At 49.6% G+C, this 20,661-nt stretch overlaps 1 protein-coding gene across 2 annotated transcripts in view; it reads right to left on the reverse strand.

The window, feature by feature from the left end:
* Positions 1 to 5,324: 5,324 nt before the first annotated feature.
* The window catches only part of LOC144607396 (single-stranded DNA-binding protein 3-like), a 119,212-nt gene continuing 103,875 nt past the window's right edge, over positions 5,325 to 20,661 (reverse strand). The window contains exons 11-18 of one of the 2 annotated variants that reach the window (XM_078424225.1): positions 19,439 to 19,487; positions 17,619 to 17,654; positions 15,741 to 15,792; positions 14,530 to 14,600; positions 12,341 to 12,419; positions 11,202 to 11,230; positions 9,067 to 9,168; positions 5,325 to 8,274 (exon numbers count right to left, since the gene is read on the reverse strand). In XM_078424225.1, the coding sequence (XP_078280351.1) occupies positions 8,245 to 8,274; positions 9,067 to 9,168; positions 11,202 to 11,230; positions 12,341 to 12,419; positions 14,530 to 14,600; positions 15,741 to 15,792; positions 17,619 to 17,654; positions 19,439 to 19,487 (448 nt within the window). In that variant the 3' untranslated portion in view covers positions 5,325 to 8,244. Of the gene's footprint in view, positions 8,278 to 9,066; positions 9,169 to 11,201; positions 11,231 to 12,340; positions 12,420 to 14,529; positions 14,601 to 15,740; positions 15,793 to 17,618; positions 17,655 to 19,438; positions 19,488 to 20,661 lie in introns of both variants that reach the window. The other variant, XM_078424224.1, reaches the window with a different exon arrangement.

Consider the following 20,661-nt stretch of genomic DNA (forward strand, 5'->3'; position numbering starts at 1 on the left):
CATTAAAGTCATTTGTGACTGATTAGTCATGATATGATTTGCCCAGCTATATCATTAATAACTGATCCCAGCATTTTGCAGACAAGTTAACTGGTTCATAGTTTTTATTTCCTCCACCTCACTAACAATGCGCCATTCGCCATTTTTTATTATACATTTACCCGTAAATAAATCAGTCAGAGATACATTACCTACCCCATGGAATTTCTATTTCTCAAAGAACTATAAATTAATTGAAAACTACAACGTATTCCAATGAATCTGATGTCTTAATCAATTTTAACCACAGCCCCTCATACTTACACAGTTGATTTTACTTAAAATTACAGACCCCTTCTCAAATTCAGTCATATCCCTCTTGAACAGAATACAAAATATATTGTTATATTTTCCCAAGATAATCTCTATGAGATTACTAATTGCTAATTGAAACTGCATCATTAGCCTCTTTATTAGTTTCCAGGAAACTATCCCAGGTGCATTTTATGCTTCCACTTCCTAACAGCTTTTGCCAATTTGCTGAGTCTATATGAACACCAATGTCCCCATGATTCTGTCTTATTTTTACCACAAGATCTTACTAATCCACCGTAAGAGATTGCAGCGAATTGTGGACGCATCCCAGACCATCACACAAACCAATCTATTGACAACCAAAAGTTCTATTGACTGCATTTATGCCTCATGTTGCCTTCGGCAAGGCCAGCAGCATAATTAAGGATGACTCGCACCCTGGCCACTCTCTCTTCTCCCCTCTCCTATCAGGCAAAAGGTATAGAAGTTTGAGAACGCACACCACCAGATTCAGGGATAGTTTCTTCCCAGCTGTTATCAGGCAACTGAATCATCCTACCACAACCAGAGAGCAGTGCTGAACCACTATCTCCCTCTTTGGTGACCCTCAGACTATCCTTGATTGGACTTTGCTGGCTTTACCTTGCACCAAACGTTATTCCCTTATCATGTATCTTTACACCGTAAATGGATCAATTGTAATGTATTGTTTTTCTGCTAACTGGTTAGCACGCAACAAAAGCTTTTCACTGTACATGTGATAATAAACTAAATCTCCAACATCCTTGGTATTTTGTTTCTGTTAGGGGCACTATAAACCGGTCTCACTCATATTTCTTGTCTCATAACACCTCTGAACTTCATCTATCTGTATATATATGATATGATATGATATGCTGATTTTACACACACCTCCCTCTTTGAAGAGACCACACCAGGAGTATTGTGTATGATTGAGTAGGAGAAATTTGTTATAAGAGAACTACTGCAAAAATAAATGAACTTTGTCCTGGAATGATAGATCTTGAATATGTAGGTTAATTGGCTGGGTAAATGTAAAAATTGTCCCTAGTGGGTGTAGGATAGTGTTAATGTACGGGGATCACTGGGCGGCACGGACTTGGAGAGCCGAAAAGGCCTGTTTCCGGCTGTGTATATATATGATATGATATGAGGAGAGATTGAAGAGGTGAGACTTTGATCCTCCAGGGTTTAAAAGAATGAGATATTAAAATAAAATACTTAGAAGATTGGACGGGATAGGTATGAACAGGATAGTTTCCCTGCCTGAGTCCAAAACCAGGGAACCAGTAGACAATTTAGTAGACAATTTAGTTTAGTTTAGAGATACAGCGCAGAAACAAGCCCTTCAGCCCACCTTGCCGACCAGCGATCCCTGCACATGTTTTACCGAGGCCAATTAGCCTACAAACCTCTAGGAAGGAACTGCAGATGTTGGGTGTGATACGTTCTTCTCAGTATCATTCTCAAAAGCACACATTGAGTGGGAGACCATTTCTGGACACAAGATCGCCATTTTAACTCTCTGTGTATTTTTGCAATGCGCAGGCAGCTTTATCATATTGTTGCATGTATACATCACATAGCAGCTTTACCATATTGTTGCATGTATACATTACAGGTTTAAACCGAAGATAGACACAAAATGCTGGAGTAACTCAGCGGGACAGGCAGCATCTCTGGAGAGAAGGAATGGGTGGCGTTTCGGGTCGAGACTGAAGGGTCTCGACCCGTAAACGTCACCTATTCCTTCTATCCAGAGATGCTGCCTGTCCCGCTGAGTTACCCCAGCATTACGTGCCTAGCCTACAAATCTGTACGTCCTTGGACATGTGGGAGGATACCAAAGATCTCAGAGAAAACCCTCGCAGGTCATACAAACTCCCTACAGATAAGCACCCATAGTCAGGATCGAACCTGGGTCTATGGAGCTGCGCCACCGTGTCGCCATACTATTCATAACTTATATCACTGATTTGGCTGAGTGAACCACATCTAACAGTTTCAGTATAGTTTATTTTATTGTCACTTGTGCCGTGATATAGTTTGTTGCGTGCTATCCAGTCGGCGGAAAGGCAATACAAGATTAACTTTGCTGATGATATAACACTAACTGTGAATGGGAGGGTAATGATGCAAAAATGGCTTGTAAGAGATATGGATAACTTGAGGAACTATTCTGAAATGATGAGAAATGTATTTGCTCAAGTATGTGTGAATCTCAAGAGTCTTTCTTCCAGTGTAGGGGAATCGAGAACCAGAGGACATAGGTTTAAGGTGAATGGGGGAAAGATTTAATAAGAACCCGAGGGGCAACTTTTTTGTACATGGCGGCTGGTGGGTACATAGAACAAGCTGCTGCAGGAGGTAGTTGAGGCAGATACTATCACAACGTTTAAGAAACATTTCGATAGGGACATAGATAGGATAGGGTTAGAGGGATATGGGTCGACCACAGGCACATGGGACTAGTGTAGACAGGACATGTTGGTCAGTGTGGGCAGATTTGTCCGAAGGGCCTTTTTCCATGCTGTATGACTCTGTTACTCTCTGTGACTCTAATTCTCTATCTCTGAAGTGGTGGAGGTTTAGTCATAGACGGGGTCTGCAGAAGGGTTCACCTATTCCTTTTCTCCAGAGATGCTGCCTGACCCGCTGAGTTACTCCAGCATGTTGTGTCTTATCTTCGGTGTAAGCCAGCATCTACACAGAGGTTCAGTCGTTGATTTGACGTCATGCCAGTCCAATAGACAATAGACAATAGGTGCAGGAGTAGGCCATTCAGCCCTTCGAGCCAGCACCGCCATTCAATGCGATCATGGCTGAGATTTGATGTGGAGGTTCAAGGGGCATAAAGAGAGGACAGGAAAATAACACCTGGATCAGCCATGGTCTCGTTGAAAGGTGAAGCATGATCAATGGGCCAAATGGCTTATTGCTGCTTCTACCAGTCACGGTGGCGCAGCGGTAGAGTTGCTGCCTTACAGCGAATGCAGCGCCGGAGACCCGGGTTCGATCCAGACCACGGGCGCTGTCTGTACGGAGTTTGTACGTTCTCCCCGTGACCTGCGTGGGTTTTCTCCGTGATCTTCGGTTTCCCCCCCCCCCCCCCCACACGTTTGTAGGTTAATTGGCTTGGTAAATGTAAACATTTGTCCCTAGTGGGTGTAGGATGGTGTTAATGTGCGGGGATCGCTGGTCGGCGCGGACCCGGTGGGCCGAAGGGCCTGTTTGTTTCCGCGCTGTATCTCTGAACTAAACGAGGTAACATTCATACAAAAGCAAGCCACAACGGAGGCAGGAAATAAGAAAAGCATCCATGACATTTATTGATGCAGTTTAATATGCAACTGAACATCTAAAGAATCTTTACAATATATAAAGAACATACAGGTGACATAATATATATAACTACACAGAACGCTATAGCAAACTCGGGGCTGAGAGGATCAGCAAACTGCCAACATTTGTGTTCAATACTGTTGCGACATATTCGAAAAGTTTAATGCATTTATACATCAAACACAATTGGCAGGCAGCAGGAATACAGGACTGTACAGGAGTCGTAAATGATAGATATTAAAAAAATATATTTAAAGAAAACATGGGTTGGAGATTGGCAGGGATTGCCTGCTGACAAACTGCAGCGCACTGTGTAGGTAATAATTAGAACTTCGAATGAGCTAAAAGGTAATCGGCCGCGAAGTCAAGCTCAGTGTTCTCCTGTCTCACTCACCCCTGCATTCAGCAGGTGCTGACTGGACAGATTATAGAAACCAAGGGGAGACACAAGATGCTGGAGTAACTCAGTGGGTCAGGCAGCATCTCCGGAGAGAAGGAATGGGTGACGTTTCGGGTCAAGACCCTTCTTCAGGCTGAAACGTCACCCAAACGTAACCCATTCCTTCTCTCCAGAGATGCTGCCTGGCCCGCTGGGTTACCCCAGCATTTTGTGTCTACGGTTTAAACCAGCATCTGCAGTTCCTTCCTACACAGGAGCCAAGGGAACAGGATCCAGGAGATGATTCAGAAAGAGGGGTCCAAGTAGGTGCGCATGATCTTGCGGTCTTGCTGTAACCAAGTGTGCAGCATCCATGGGTATAAGATCAAGGGCAACAAGGGTCCAAGGGTGGAGACACAAGACATTTGATTAATAAGGGTGTCAGGGGTTATGGGAAGAAGGAAAATGGGACTGAGAGGGAAAGATAAGTCAGCCAAGATTGAATGAAAGAGTAGACTTGATGAGGCCGAATGGCCTGATTCTGCTCCTGCAACTCATGGACACGAAATCTGCAGATGCTGGAATCTTGAACAAAGCACAAAGTGCTGGAGGAACTCAGTGGTGAAGCAGCATATGTATTGGGAATTGGCAGGCAACGTTCCGGGCCGAGACTCTTCTTCAGACCCAAACTCTCACCTGTCCGTTCCCTACACCGATGCGACTACCTGAGCCATCGAGTTCCTCCAGCACCTTGTGTCTTGCTCAGGATACTGGAGCTGGAGTGCAGGGGACCAAACCCTTGGGAGAACAGATCCCGGGCGTGAAGAATCCAAGAGTTTAGGATCAAGTGGGGTAGAGGGCATCATGGGAAATGATGCCAGGATGGATGTCTTGGTTGGAGGTTTTCAGGCTGACCTAATCCCTGAGGTCTGAGATCAATGGAAGCGGCCCTTGTCCTGCATAGATCTCACTGTGGGATCTCCACAGTTGGTGCAGTTGTATCTAGGCTCTGCTCGTATTCTGAACACAGTCCTTGACAAACCCAGGGCAGTCTGGGTGGATCTTCAGCGCAATGCAACACGACGATCTCCCATCACATTTGTTCTCAGTGACACGACATTCCCCCATAAACTCTTACCGAATATGCCACAGCGACTCCCTCAACCCCACAGGTCCTTACCTACCCCTTGGTATTGACATTTTCAAGAGCATCCACTCTGAGGTACAGGGTTGTGGGAATCTTCCCCCGACCCTCCCTCCTCCCACCCCCCCCCCCTTCCCTTCTCCCCACAGCGACTGCAACACAAATCAAAGGTTGGTATCAAAACACGAGCAGCAAAAAAATCAAGACAATGTAATCAACAGAGCAGCAGCAAACCTTTATCTTGTCTAATTTCACACCAGATTGTTAGGAGTGAACAATTTAGAACGGACCTTCTAAAAGAGAGAACAGGTAGACACAAAATGCTGGGGTAACTCAGCGGGACAAGCAGCACCTCTGGAGAGAAGGAATGGGTGACGTTTCAGGTCGAGACCCTCCTCCTGAACAGGGTTATTCACAGAATCTGGGCTGGTCGAGGTAAGAGGAAAGGGTGGGTTGTGTCTGCCCAGCGAGAGTGTGGAAGTGTGTTGGAAGCAACTGCAGACGCCGGTTTAAACCGCAGATAGGGACACACAACATGCTGGAGTAACTCTGCAGGACAGGCAACATCTCTGGAGAGAAGGAGTGGGCGACATTTCGGGTTGAGACCCTTCTTCAGACTGAAGGGTCTCGACTCAAAACGTCACCCATTCCTTCTCTCCAGAGATGCTGCCTGACCCGTTGAGTTACTCCAGCATTTTGTGCTTATCTTCGGGCCAGTGAAAGTGTTCACTTCTGCTGGTTACAATGTCAGCCACATTTTGGGGTGGTGGTGGAGGGAGGCAGATGAACACCTGAAGAGGAATGAACACCTGAAGAGGTATGATGAGGAACACCTGATGTATCCGTATTAACGACCATGCAGTAAAGAGAACCTCTGCCTCCTCTAGGGAGCCAAGTTGGACCAAGTAAACCTGGATGTGGGAAGCCATTTTGTCCATCCATCCATCCATCCAAAAACACCCAATGTCTCTCCCCATCATCACGTGAACCAACTCATGTTTAAATGGCACCAAGATTTTTCACCCAAAAGCCCCATTCGTATTCGAATGGGTCAAACAGGCTAGGACTTTATTCCTTGGAGCGCAGGAGGCTGAGGGGATGATGTTATAGAGGTGTATACAATCACGAGGAGAATAGATAGGGTGAATGCATGGACTGGTTTCCCAGGGGAGGGGAACCAAGAAAGAGAGGGCATAGGTTCAAGGCGAGAGGGGAAATATTTAATAGGGACCTGAGGGGCACCTTTTTCAAACAGAGGGTGGTGGGTACATGGTGCGAGCTGCCAGAGGAAGTTGTCAAGGAGGTTACAATAACAACATTTAAAAAACATTTGGACAAAGGACATGGGTAGAAAAGGTCTTGAGGGATATGGGCCAGATGCAGGTCAATGGTACTATCCGAGATGGGGCATTTTGGTCGGCATGGACCAGTTGGGCTGAAGGGTGTGTTTCTGTGCTGCGTAACTCTACGACTCGAAATTAACCACTCGGCTATTTCACCATTGAAGCTTGGTCCTACTTCAGTCTGATCCGTTTATGTTCTTGGACACCTCAATGAGGACCAGGCCATTGTCCCCTACCAAGGTTGAACACTTGAGATGAACATGGTCCATGTCAATTGGATAATACTTTACAGTGAGGTCTGAATCCTTGTTCAAATCTCTTTGGTAGATGCTAAAGATCCCTTGAATACCTCCTAGCATCTGAGGCAACACTAACAACTAAAGCCACACCGCCAGGCAACTGGTCATCCCCATGCCCACAAGGTAGGTGCCACACACTATAGGCAGTCGCAGCAATGTGAAGGTGGGTACTGAAGCCGAGATCTTTTGTTGAAACCACACAACGCAGTGGATTCCAGACAAGTTCCAAATAAATGCCAGCATCTTTGAAAGAAGCCAGGAGACAATAATTGATTACAATATTTACAGTTAGCGTTTTGATGCATCGTAAGGGTGGTTCGTGACCCGAGGGGGGGGGGGTGAGCGGGGCCTTATGAAGTTTCATTTCCCACACAGACATGGTTGTCCAAAACAGGCCAAGTTTTCCGGGTGTCTTTGTTCCTGCTGGATCCCTCGGGAGTCTCATATATGCCTTGGTTTTGTGGCCAATAAAGGAATGGAACTCGGCTGTGTTGGGTGTGTGTGGTGGCTGCAGTCACCATCCAGATACTGGGAAAGAGGAGTAGGACAGACCTTCCACTCCGCAGTCATGTACCCACGAGCAACCTACACCTACAACTCTTTTGTCTTTGTAGTTCCTAAGCGGGAAAGAAAACGAGGAAGCGTTTACAGTTTCCAGGAAGCTTGGAGCTGAAGTGTGGGCAAAGATGCAGCCCGATGGAGAAGACGGAGAATGGGGATGCTCGGGAGTAAAGGTCCACTCTCTGAATAGCGAGGTTGGCTGGACAGTCTGGTCCAAAAGATGCTCGTCCACAACGACTCGATTAGAGGCCACGGCTACTGTCGGAAGACTAAATTTCTTGGCTGCATCCAGACCGTACCAACTTAAATAGCATTGGGAACGGGCCTTAGGAGACTTGATGGACTCTACTGGACGGGAGGCAGATGCCGGCTCATTAGATGCTCCGATGAAACGTGAAACAACTCGCCAACGCCCTTCCACCATGTCAAGATAATGATGGACTAGCGTTGTTGAGTTAAGATCGTACCATGTGCCTGAAATACCCACATACTGCACTGGCTTTGACCCACACCAGGCCCAAGGCTTTATGTACCTTTGTCGTCTGAATGGACAACGGGTTTTATACAAAAGAAAGTATTAAAACAGTAAAATGTCTTTGATCACCCACCCCATCCCATGCCCTCCCCTCCCCCTCAACCCCATGCTTAAATGTAACATTTTCCATTCTTCCATAAGCCTTAGGCTTTCATCCAACGTAACGCCCGGTGATTCACTACAGCGTGGCGCAGTACACAGCTACGCAGATAATTGTCCATTAAATATTGTTTAGTTTCGATAGCAATTGGCCATCCACGCTTTCTTCTCATTTCCAGTGGGGTTGTTGCACAAGGATCAGAAGAGAAAGTCCATCGGGGGTTTCCTCACACACTCATTGTCATACTCGGTGAGTACTGCTAGAAGAGAGCACAGCCTTGTGAATCAGAGAGAGATAGAGAGGGGAGAGAGGGAGAGGGATAGAGGGGGGGAGGATGGAGAGAGGGGAGAGAGGGGAGGGGAGGGGGGGGGGAGAGAGGGGGGGGAGAGGGATAGAGGGGGAGAGGGGGGAGAGAGGAGGGGAGAGAGAGGGGGGAGAGAGGGGAGAGAGGGGAGGGGAGAGGGGGGGGAGAGGGAGGAGAGGGAGAGGGATAGAGGGGGAGAGGGGGGAGAGAGGAGGGGAGAGAGGGGAGAGAGAGGGGGGAGAGAGGGGGAGAGAGGGAGAGGGATAGAGGGGGAGAGGGGGAGAGAGGGGAGGGAGGGAGAGAAGCAGAGAGAGAGGGGGTGGAGAGAGGGAGGGGAGAGGGGAGGGAGAGAGGGGGGGAGAGGGAGAAGAGAGAGAGAGAGAGAGAGAGAGAGAGAGAGAGAGAGAGAGAGAGAGAGAGAGAGAGAGAGAGAGAGAGAGAGAGGAGAGAGAGAGAGAGAGAGAGAGGAGAGAGAGAGAGAGAGAGAGAGAGAGAGAGAGAGAGAGAGTGAGGGGAGAGAGGGGGGAGAGAGAGAGAGAGAGAGGGGGAGAGAGAGAGAGAGAGGGGGAGAGAGGGAGGGGAGAGAGAGGGGGGGAGGGGGGAGAGAAAGAGAGGGAGAGAGAGAGAGGGAGAGGGGAGGGAGAGAGAGATGAGGGAGAGAGAGAGGGGGGGGGAGAGAGGGGGGAGAAAGAGAGGGAGAGAGAGAGACAGGGACAGAAAGAACAGATTTGAGATTTAACTTACACTCTCGTTTTGGAAAGGGTTTAAGAAGTTTCCCGGCATCTCGCTGTCATCGCGTGGGGTTCCCGGAGCATTGCTGATCCCTGTCATGTTGTTCGGGGAATTCTGGATGGAAAGTAATGATGCATGTTGATTATTGTCTGGGCGGGCTCACTCACTCACTCACTCACTCACTCACTCACTCACTCACTCACTCACTCACTCACTCACTCACTCACTCACTCACTCACTCACTCACTCACTCACTCACGCTCACTCACTCACTCACTCACTCACTCACTCACTCTCACTCACTCACTCACTCACTCACTCACTCACTCACTCACTCACTCACTCTCTCACTCACTCACTCACTCACTCACTCACTCACTCACTCACTCACTCACTCACTCACTCACGCTCACTCACTCACTCACTCACTCACTCACTCACTCACTCACTCACTCACTCACTCTCACTCACTCACTCACTCACTCTCTCACTCACTCACTCACTCACTCACTCACTCACTCACTCACTCCGTTCCACTGCAACACCTGAACCACCCTCACAGCGAAACTATAAACAATTCCCCAAATAAGGAACAATTCATCGATCGGGAATCAAATATTCTTTTCTGGGCAAGGGGGTTGGACAAGGAGTTTGTGTGAAAAGTCAGCAGATGTTGTTGACGTTCTGCGTGTACTTCATCAAGTCCCCGCGCATTCGTCCCACACGGAGATTCCTCCATTCCTGGACTATTAAGGGAAGGCTGCATCGAATATGTGGGAGATAGACACACAAAATACTGGAGTAACTCAGCGGGACAGGCAACACAAGGTCATCGGGAATAGGAGTAGAATTAGGCCATTTGGCCCATCGTCTACTCCGCCATTCAACCATGGCTGATCTATCTCTCCCTCCTAACCCCATTCTCCTGCCTTCTCCCTATAACCCCTGACACCCGTACTAATCAAGAATCTATGGGGGTATGGGGAGAAGGCAGGAACGGGGTACTGATTGAGAATGATCAGCCATGATCACATTGAATGGCGGTGCTGGTTCGAAGGGCCGAATGGCCTCCTCCTGCACCTATTGTCTATTGTCTATTGTCAAGAACCCATTCCTTCTCTCCTGAGATGCTGCCTGACCTGCTGAGTTACCCCAGCATTTTGTGAAATAAATACCTTCGATTTGTACCAGCATCTGCAGTTATTTTCTTACACTAAGAATCTATCTGTCTCAGCCTTCAAAATATCCACTGACTTGGCCTCCACAGCCTTCTGTGGCAAACCATTTCCACAGATTCACCACCCTCTGACTAAAGAGATGTTTCCTCATCTCCTTCCTAAAAGAACGTCCTTTAATTCTGAGGCTGTGACCTCTAGCTCTAGACTCTCCCACTAGTGGAAACATCCTCTCCACATCCAGCATCTCTGGATAGAAGGAATGGGTGGCGTTTCGGGGTCGAGTCCCTTCTTCAGACACATTTCCCTGCACATTTCTCCGCATATGTTCATTACTGTCAGTGCGTGACATGCTGTCAACCTGGTACCTTGATTGCCCAGAGGATTCGCACAGATTGTCCTTGGAAAGCACACATTATTCAGCTCATTAGCTACAAACTCCCAGAGCTACCGATCACACAGTTCTCAATGTCCTGGACATCATTCGCTTCCCAATCAACAGCTGAAGCTGTGTATCCAATTACCACTATTGCCACATAGAGGATCGCTACATTATTTATTTTTTGTTGCATTTTCTAAATACAGCGACTACATTTTCAAATGGTGAAAGGCCTGGATGGAACAGTGAAAGGCTTGGAGAAAAGAAATGGGTGACGTTTCGGGTCGAGACCCTTCTTCAAATGCGTTTGAAGTCTGAAGAAGGGTCTCGACCCGAAACGTCAGCTACTTCTCTCCAGAGATGCTGCCTGACCCGCTGAGTTACTCCGGCATTTTGTTGTCTGTACCATTCTTTATTGTGCTTTCTGGGTGAACGCACTGGGTGAAGGGGAGATGTGTTGAGGTGAAATGAAGATGGGCGGGGAGACCGGGGCGGTACAAAAACACATTGGCATGGTGCACAATGGCCTGTTTCTGACCGTGAGAGTTTGTACAACGAGATGACCAACAAGGTGTGTGCGGGCACCAACATACCTTTGACAATCCGTCAATATCACCAGAACCTGAAAGGCAGAGAAAAACTCTTAGTTGCTCCTGTCAAAAATCAATTGCAAAGCTTCCAGACACGGTGGTAGTCTCTGCCTCACAGCCCACATACAGCATGGAAACAGGCCCTTCGGCCCAACTTGCCCACACTGACCAACATGTCCCATCTACACTAACCCCACCTGCCCACATTTGGCCACGACGCTCTAAACCATGTACATATCTAAATGTCTATTAAATGTTGTGATAGTACTTGCCTCAACTACCTCCTCCGACAGCTCGTTCCATACACCCGCCACCCTTTGTGTAAAAAAATGACCCCTTACGTTCATATTAAATCTCCCCCCCCCCCCCTCCCATCTTAAACCTCTGTCCTCTGGTTCATGATTCCCTGACTCCGGGCGAGAGACTCTGTGCATTTATCCAAACTATTCCTCTCAGGATTTAGTAAACTATGTACCTGTACTCCTAGATCCCTCTGATCTATAACACACCCCAGAGCCCTACCATTCACTGTGTAGATGTTGATATTACTGCATGTTACTCCAATTCCACAATGTAGAGTTACTGAATGTTCTTCAAGCTTTTGTCTAAATTATTGTTACATCTCTATGACTTCATTTTACTACAGGCACGTGGCAATATTACTCTGTGATGTTAGTTTGTGTTATTCCAGGACCACGTCTATATTATTTTGTGCTACTCCAAGCTTGCCTGGATTACTTTAACTCCAGGCCCAATCACTTCTACTGTGGGCGGCACGGTGGCGCAGCGGTAGAGTTGCTGCCTTACAGCGCCAGACACCCGGGTTCGATCCTGACCACGGGCAGACTTTGTACGTTCTCCCCGTGACCTGCGTGGGGTTTCTCCGGGTGCTCCGGTTTCCTCCCACACTCCAAAGACGCGCAGGTTTGTAGGTTAACTGGCTTGGTAAAAATTGTAAATTGTCTCCCATATGTAAGATAGTGCAAAATCGCTGTTTGGTACGGACTCGGTGGGCCGAAGAGCCTGTTTCCATGCTGTATCTCTGAACTAAACGTGTTCTGGGCCTGAATCCAGATGGGTTCTGTACCAGGCCCGTCGCCTTGTATTACCGCAGGTAGACGTTTAGGTTACTGATGCATTACCTAATGATCCATTCATGTGGTGGGGCTCCATGCCTGCCATTCCACCGAGCGGCCCCTCAGCTCCCGGCCCCATCGGGAACTGAAAAAGAAATAAGCAAGCGATGGTTGACCTGCTGCCTCATGAAAGGACTGGACAAGCTAGATGCAGGAAAAATGTTCCCAATGTTTGGGGGGCAGTCCAGAACCAGGGGACCACACAGTCTAAGAATAAAGGGGAGGCCATTTAAAACTGAGGTGAGAAGAAACTTTTTCCCACCCAGAGAATTGTGGATTTGTGGAATTCTCTGCCACAGAGGGCAGTGGAGGTCAATTCACTGGATGAATTTATAAGAGAGTTAGATGGAGCAGGGGCTAGCGGAATCAAGGGATATGGGGAGAAGGCAGGCACGGGTTACTGATTGTGGATGATCAGCCATGATCACAGTGAATGGCGGTGCTGGCTCGAAGGGCCAAATGGCCTCCTCCTGCACCTATTTTCTATGTTTCTATAGTCTCACACACTGCAGCGGAACACACACAAGGATCAGGGGGCCGCAGTGGTGGGATGCATTCACCCCCCCTACGTCGAAGGTGTGAAGCCCGATGCTGACACTGGTGCCAGGAGTACTGAGCTGTTGGACGGATCTCATGTTAAAGCAGCACCCAACCTGCGCTAAGCTTCCAAAGAGCAGTGTGAGTAAGGTTTCAAAGAGCAGGTGCTGTCTGTACGGAGTTTGTCCATTTTCCCCCATGACCCGCGTGGGTTTTCTCCAGGTGCTCCAGTTTACTCCCACAACAGACAAACCCAATCCTGAAAAAGACACAAAGTGCTGGAGTAACCTAGCGGCTCCAGCACTTTGGAGTCTTTTTTTTGTTGATAAACCTTGCATCTGCAGTTCCTTGTGTCTAGCTTGGATGGGGGTTGTGTCTTTCTTGATTAGTATGGGGGGTCGGGGATTACGGGGCGAAGGCAGGAGAATGGGGTTGAGAGGGAAAGATAGATCAGCCATGATCAGCCATGATTGAATGGCGGGGTAGACTCGATGGGCCGAATGGCCTAATTCTGCTCCTATCACGTGAGTTTATGAACTTATCATGGTTGGCATGGGCCAATAGACCATAGGTGCAGGAGTAGGCCATTCGGCCCATCGAGCCAGCACCGCCATTCAATGTGATCAAATTCAAATTGCTTTTATTGCCATTCAAAAATAGATTTGAATGAACTTGTCGTTACCATGCAGTCATAAACAATAAACAATAAAGAGCACAAGACACACAATTACAGTTTAACACAGACAACCATCACAGTGAATCCTCCAGGCACACCCTCACTGTGATGGAAGGCAACGAAAAGTCTTATCTCCTCCCCTATTCTCCTCCCGCGGTCAGGCAGTCAAACTGCTGCCTCGAGGCGATCGAGGCTCCCGACTTTTGAAACCCCCGCCGGTCAGTTGGGCCTGAGGGCTTGTTTCCGTGTTATAATGCTTCCACAAAAGATGTCCTTCTGCAGTTGTACAGGGCCCTAGTGAGACCGCACCTGGAGTACTGTGTGCAGTTTTGGTCTTCAAATTTGAGGAAGGATATTCTTGCTATTGGGGGCGTGCAGCGTAGGTTTACTAGGTTAATTCCCGGAATGGCGGGACTGTCATATGTTGAAAGACTGGAGCGGCTAGGCTTGTATACACTGGAATTTAGAAGGATGAGAGGAGATCTTATCGAAATGTATAAGATTATTAAGGGGTTGGACACGTTAGAGGCAGGAAACATGTTCCCAATGTTGGGGGAGTCCAGAGCAAGGGGCCACAGTTTAAGAATAAGGGTTAGGCCATTTAGAACTGAGATGAGGAAAAACTTTTTCAGTCAGAGAGTTGTGAATCTGTGGAATTCTCTGCCTCAGAAGGCAGTGGAGGCCAATTCTCTGAATTCAAGAGAGAGCTAGATAGAGCTCTTAAGGATAGCGGAGTCAGGGGTTATGGGGAGAAGGCAGGAACGGGGTACTGATTGAGAATGATCAGCCATGATCACATTGAATGCGGTGCTGGCTCGAAGGGCCAAATGGCCTCCTCCTGCACCTATTGACTATTGTCTGATACTCCGATTGTTTCTACAAACCCAAGCCTGATAAACCAAGGCCAGTATCAGCACAGACCAGGGACCCAGATCAGAGTCACTGACAAATTGCCCCAGACGCCCAGCTCGCTCACACTTACACCAGGTCGGTTTGCTCCGGATCCAATGGGGATCATCATTGTATACATGTTCTCACTGGAATTGGTGGAATCTATTAGAAAACAGCAAAGGACAAGGTTTGGAGGTCACTGGAGTTTCAAACTACCATCTGCACAAAGCTGTTAGAATGGTCCGCGTTGCTGGGCCTGACCTGCACCTCACGCTGCCTCGGCAAGGCCAGCGGCAGAATCAAGGACCAGTCTCACCCCCGGCCACTCCCTCTTCTCCCCTCTCCCATCAGGCAAGAGGTACAGAGGTGTGAGAACGCACACCTCCAGATTCAGGGACAGTTTCTTCCCGGCTGTTATCAGGCAACTGAACCATCGTATCATCAACTAGAGAGCAGTCCTGACCTACCATCTACCTCATCAGAGACCCTCGGACTATCTTTAATTGGACTTTACTGACTTTATTATGAACGAAACGTTATTCCCTTCATCCTGTATCTGTACACTGTGGACGGCTTGATTGTAATCATGTACTGTCTTTCCGCTAACTGGATAGCACGCAACAAAAAAGCTTTTCACTGTACCTCAGTACACGTGACAATAAACTAAACCGATTATCCATATCCTGCAGAGATGCTGCCTGACCCATTGAGTTACTCCAGCACTTTGTGTCCTTTGTTTGTAAACCATCATCTGCAGTTCCTCATGTCTAGCATAGACTAGCATCTTGGTTAGCATGGACGAGTTGGGCCAAAGGGCCTGCTTCCATGTTCTAATGTTCAATGACCTGGGCGGTCACGGTGGCGCAGCGGTAGAGTTGCTGCCTTACAGCGAATGTAGCACCGGAGACCCGGGTTCGATCCCGACTACGGGTGCCGTCTGTACGGAGTTTGTACGTTCTCCCCGTGACCTGCGTGGGTTTTCTCCGAAATCTTCGGTTTCCTCCCACAGTCCAAAGGCGTACAGGTATTGTAGGTTAATTGGCTTGGTAAATGTTTAAAAAAAATTGTCCCTAGTGTGTGTAGGATAGCGTTAGTGTGCGGGGATCGCTGGTCGGCGCGGACTCGGTGGGCCGAAGGGCCTGTTTCCGCGCTGTATTTCTAAACCTAAACCTCGACCTAAATGACCTGTCTGCCCAGTTATAATGCACCAACTAATCTAACGTCCAACACCGCAGATTATCATCTAATCATTCCCTTTTCCCATTGTTTCCAAGGAACAAAAATAGAGGGAAGTGACGTTACCTCCGGGGCTGGGAATGATCGGCGTTCCGGGCGGACCGCTGCCTGGTGGGCCCTGAGAGAGATCACATGGGGAAAACAGATCAACACAAGGATGGAAGCAGGAGGGAAGGGGAGGGGGGGGGGGGGTGCGGTGAAGGGATCCCAGTCTTCTGGGGCCGGGGGACAAGGAGAGGGCAGGGTCGGGAGTGAGGGAGTGAGGGTGCAAATGAGCAGAGAGTAGAGGCTAGAGCGACTCAGGGTGGCACAGCGGTAGAGTTGCTGCCTCACAGCGCCACAGACCCGGGTTTGATCCTGACTACGGGTGCTGTCTGTACGGAGTTTGTACGCTCTTCCTGTAACCGCTCCATGGGTGCTCCAGTTTCCTCTCACGCTCCAAAGACGTGCAGGTTTGTAGATTAGTCAGCTTTGGTAAGTTGTAATAATTGTCCCTGGTGTGTAGGGTAAGTGTTAGTGTACGGGGTGATCGCTGGTCGGCACGGACCCCGTTGGCCAGAGGGGGGGGGAGGGTTTCCACACTGTATCTGTACCGCTGAAGACGACAGAGGATTGTGGAGGTGGGAGGGGAATCAGGAGTACCAGAGGCCCAGGAATGGTGAGGGTGGGAATAAAATGGTCGGGGAGGGGCTCGGTGAGGATAACCATGCCGAGGGGGTTCCCAGCTGGGGAGGGGGTCTACAGGGTACGGGTACACAGAGAGGAGAGTGCGCAAGGAGTGTCGGGGTAGGGTTTGGGCAGGAAGGGGGGTGGGCATTGTGTGCGCAGAGGGGAGGCTTGTACACAGGGAGAACGGTGGAGAGAGGCAGAGGGAGAGAGGGAAAAGAGCGCACGGGGGTAGAAGTGAGAGGAGAGGACGGGTGCAAGGAGGGGAGGAATATCGGGTGTAGCAACGGACAGCAGGGACGGATATAGTGCAGGATCGGGGAGTTGGGGCAGGGGAAGGGCGCAGAAGGGAAGGGGGGCTTCTGATAGGAGAGAGGTGCAAGTGGGGAGATGAAGTTGTGGAGGGAGAGGAGCTTTGTGTGTGTGGGGTGCAGGGAGGGCAGAGAGGGGGTGATGAAGGGCAGAGGTGGGATGGGATGGTGTGGGATGGGATGGGTTGGGATGGTGTGGGATGGTGTTTGATGGGATGGGATGGGATGGTGTGGGATGGGATGGGATGGTGTGGGATGGGATGGTGTGGGATGGGATGGGATGGTGTGGGATGGAGTGGGATGGTGTGGGATGGGATGGTGTAGGATGGAGTGGGATGGTGTGGGATGGGATGGTGTGGGGTGGGATGGGCTGGGATGGGACGGGATGGTGTGGGATGGGCTGGTGTGGGATGGGATGGGATGGAATGGGATGGTGTGGGATGGGATGGGAGGGTGTGGGATGGGATGGTGTGGGATAGTGTGGGATGGGATGGCGTGGGATGGGATGGCGTGGGATGGGATGGTGTGGGATGGGAGGGTGTGGATGGGATGGGAGGGTGTGGATTGGATGGGAGGGTGTGGATGGGATGGGATGGTGTGGGATGGGATGGTGTGGGATGGGATGGTGTGGGATGGTGTGGGGTGGGATGGGCTGGGATGGGATGGGATGGTGTGGGATGGGCTGGTGTGGGATGGGATGGTGTGGGATGGGATGGTGTGGGATGGGATGGGAGGGTGTGGGATGGGATGGTGTGGGATAGTGTGGGATGGGATGGCGTGGGATGGGATGGCGTGGGATGGGATGGTGTGGGATGGGAGGGTGTGGATTGGATGGGAGGGTGTGGATGGGATGGGATGGTGTGGGATGGGATGGGATGGGAGGGTGCGGAGGTGGGAGAGGGCTGGACCTTTGCCCAGGTCGCACGACAGGGTTCCATCATGGAGTGACTGATGACAACAGACTCACCACGTAACTGCCTGGCGACGAGGAGGAGTATGGTATCTGAGACAAGGAGAGAGGCAAACCATTAGCAATGAACCCGAATGAATGAAAGAATACTTTATTGTCACATGTGACAAGCCACAGTGAGATTTCGTTGTTTTGTCCACCCAAGGTATGCAAAGGGTCGCCACACGAAGGGCGCCGACAAAGTTACAAAGTGTCCCGCGCCGGGTCCCCTTTTGATCTCATAAGGTCATAAGCGATAGGAGCAGAATTAGGCCATTCGGCCCATCAAGCCTACTCTGCCATTCAGTCATGGCTGATCTATCTCTTCCTCCTAACCCCATTCTCCTGCCTTCACCCCCCCTTCCACCTCCCTCCCGGCAGTTCCCCCACCAAGGGGTTCTCCTTTGTTTATTAATGGAGCCTTCATGATATAACATTATATATTATAGCCACTGTTATCCCTGCTGAATTGAAGATATAACCCAAGACAACCTAGGAACAGGTCATATTCCCCCCACAGGAAGCCCCGCCATTCAATAAGATCATGGGTGATTTTAGTTTAGTTTAGTTTAGAGATACGGCGCGGAAACAGGCCCTTTCGGCCCACCGGGTCCGCGCCGACCAGCGATCCCCGCACATTAACACTATCCCATACCCACTGGGGACAATTTTTACATTTACCAAGCCAATTAAACTACAAACCTGTACGTCTTTGTGGGAGGAAACCGAAGATCTCGGAGAAAACCCACGCAGGTCACGGGGAGAACATACAAACTCCACACAGACAGCACCCATAGTCAGGATGGAACCCGGGTCTCCGGCGCTACATTCGCTGTAAGGCGGCAACTCTACCGCTGCGCCATCGTGCGGCCTGAACTGATCCTGATCCTGACGTCATCCCCAAACACAAACGCTTCACTTTGTGGTGTCCGTGTGGAGCGTGCAATGTCATTTATCACACTCTCTGATCTTTCTCAGAGCCCCAGACACAACGCCCAATTGCCAATGTTTTTCATTGTTAATTTTAGAATGAACTCTTGCCCTATCGTAAAAGAATCAACCAACAGGAAGGGCGGCACGGTGGCACAGCGGTAGAGCTGCTGCCTTACAGCGCCGGAGACCCTGGTTCGATCCTTACCACGGGTGCTGCCTGTACGGAGTTTGTACGTTCTCCCCGTGACCGCGTGCGTTTTCTCCCGGGTGCTCCGGTTTCCTCCCGCACTCCAAGGACGTACAGGTTTGCAGGTTAATTGGCTTCAGTAAAAATGGTGAATTGTCCCCAGTGTGTCCGTGTGCGGGTGAGTGTGATCACTGGTCGGCATGGACTCGGTGGGCCGATGGGCCTGTTTCCGCAGTGCCTCTCCAAACTAAACTGGTGTACCCAGGTGGACACAGAGTCCCTTGCCCAGGGCAGGGGAATCAAGAAACCAGAGGGCGTGGATTTAAGGTGAAGGGGGAAAGATTTAATAGGAATCTGAGGCATAACGTTTTCACGCACAGGGTGGTGGGTGTGTGGATCGAGCTGCCGGAGGAGGTAGTCGAAGCTGGGACTATCACAACGTTAAGAAGCAATTGGACAGGTACATGCGTGGGACAGGTTTGGAGGGGTACGGGCCATATGCAGGCAGCTGGGACTAGTGTAGATGGGGCATGTTGGCCGGTGTGGGCAGGTTGGGCCGAAGGGCCTGTTTCCGCGCTGTATTACTCTATGACGATGTGAAACTATTGGAAGAGGCAGAGTGTGAAGGGGTTGGCGAAGCAGACATGCATTGATGTGGAGTGTTATTTGGATTTGCCGCTGTATTCCATCCGATACACCCTGGTCACAGGTTACTTACCGAATTAGCACTAGGTGGATTGGGCCATGATCTCCCACCGCCCGGACCCCTGTAACCAAAGCACACGTCTGCGTTACAAATAATATACAGCAGGCCGACTACCCCGGCACTCATTCAGACAGGTAAACCACCCTGGTAACTGGCAGCACCCACCAAGGTGTGTACTCTGACTGGCTGGGAGGCTGCCTTGGCTGCCCACACCTGTCCTTGGAGACATGTAGGAAGGAACTGTACACACTAGTTTACACTGGGAGATGGGCTCAAAATGCTAGAGTAACTGTATTTGTACTAACTAGGTTAATTCCCAGAATGGCGGGACTGTCATATTACTAGGTTAATTCCCGGAATGGCGGGACTGTCATATTACTAGGTTAATTCCCGGAATGGCGGGACTGTCATATGTTGAAAGACTGGAGCGACTAGGCTTGTATACACTGGAATTTAGAAGGATGAGAGGGGATCTTATCGAAACGTATAAGATTATTAAGGTGTTGGACACGTTAGAGGCAGGAAACATGTTCCCAATGTTGGGGGAGTTCAGAACAAGGGGCCACAGTTTAAGAATAAGGGGTAGGCCATTTAGAACTGAGATGACGAAAAACTTTTTCAGTCAGAGAGTTGTGAATCTGTGGAATTCTCTGCCTCAGAAGGCAGTGGAGGCCAATTCTCTGAATACATTCAAGAGAGAGCTAGATAGAGCTCTTAAGGATAGCGGAGTCAGGGGGTATGGGGAGAAGGCAGGAACGGGGTACTGATTGAGAATGATCAGTCATGATCACATTGAACGGCGGTGCTGGCTCGAAGGGCCGAATGGCCTCCTCCTGCACCTATTGTCTATTTGGGGACGGGGATCTGTCAGTGGGAGCCTGCAACAAAGGTTTGCTCACCAACATAATCTAGATCACATATTTTGCTCTGTGGGCGGCCGCCATTGTTGGAGCGGGAGCTTGTGGCCACTGGCTGGGTGAGGTCACGTGGGGCGCGGGGGGGGGCAGTGAAGTCCCCCTTTGTCCCGTGTTTGGGAGTGAGGAAGTTGGCGACCCTATTAATATGGGACAAGGGCGGTCCCGTACGGGACAAACTAACTTAGCTCCAAAATACGGGATGTCCCGGCTAATGTGGGACAGTTAGCAAACCCTCTGAAGACCTGAGGGGGAAATGTTTACAGGGCAATGGAAGACGTGCAAGAACATAAGATGGTGCGGTCAAATGTTTGGTGCAGA

This window comes from Rhinoraja longicauda, chromosome 28, assembly GCF_053455715.1.
Source record: "Rhinoraja longicauda isolate Sanriku21f chromosome 28, sRhiLon1.1, whole genome shotgun sequence".
Lineage (NCBI taxonomy): Eukaryota > Metazoa > Chordata > Chondrichthyes > Rajiformes > Arhynchobatidae > Rhinoraja > Rhinoraja longicauda.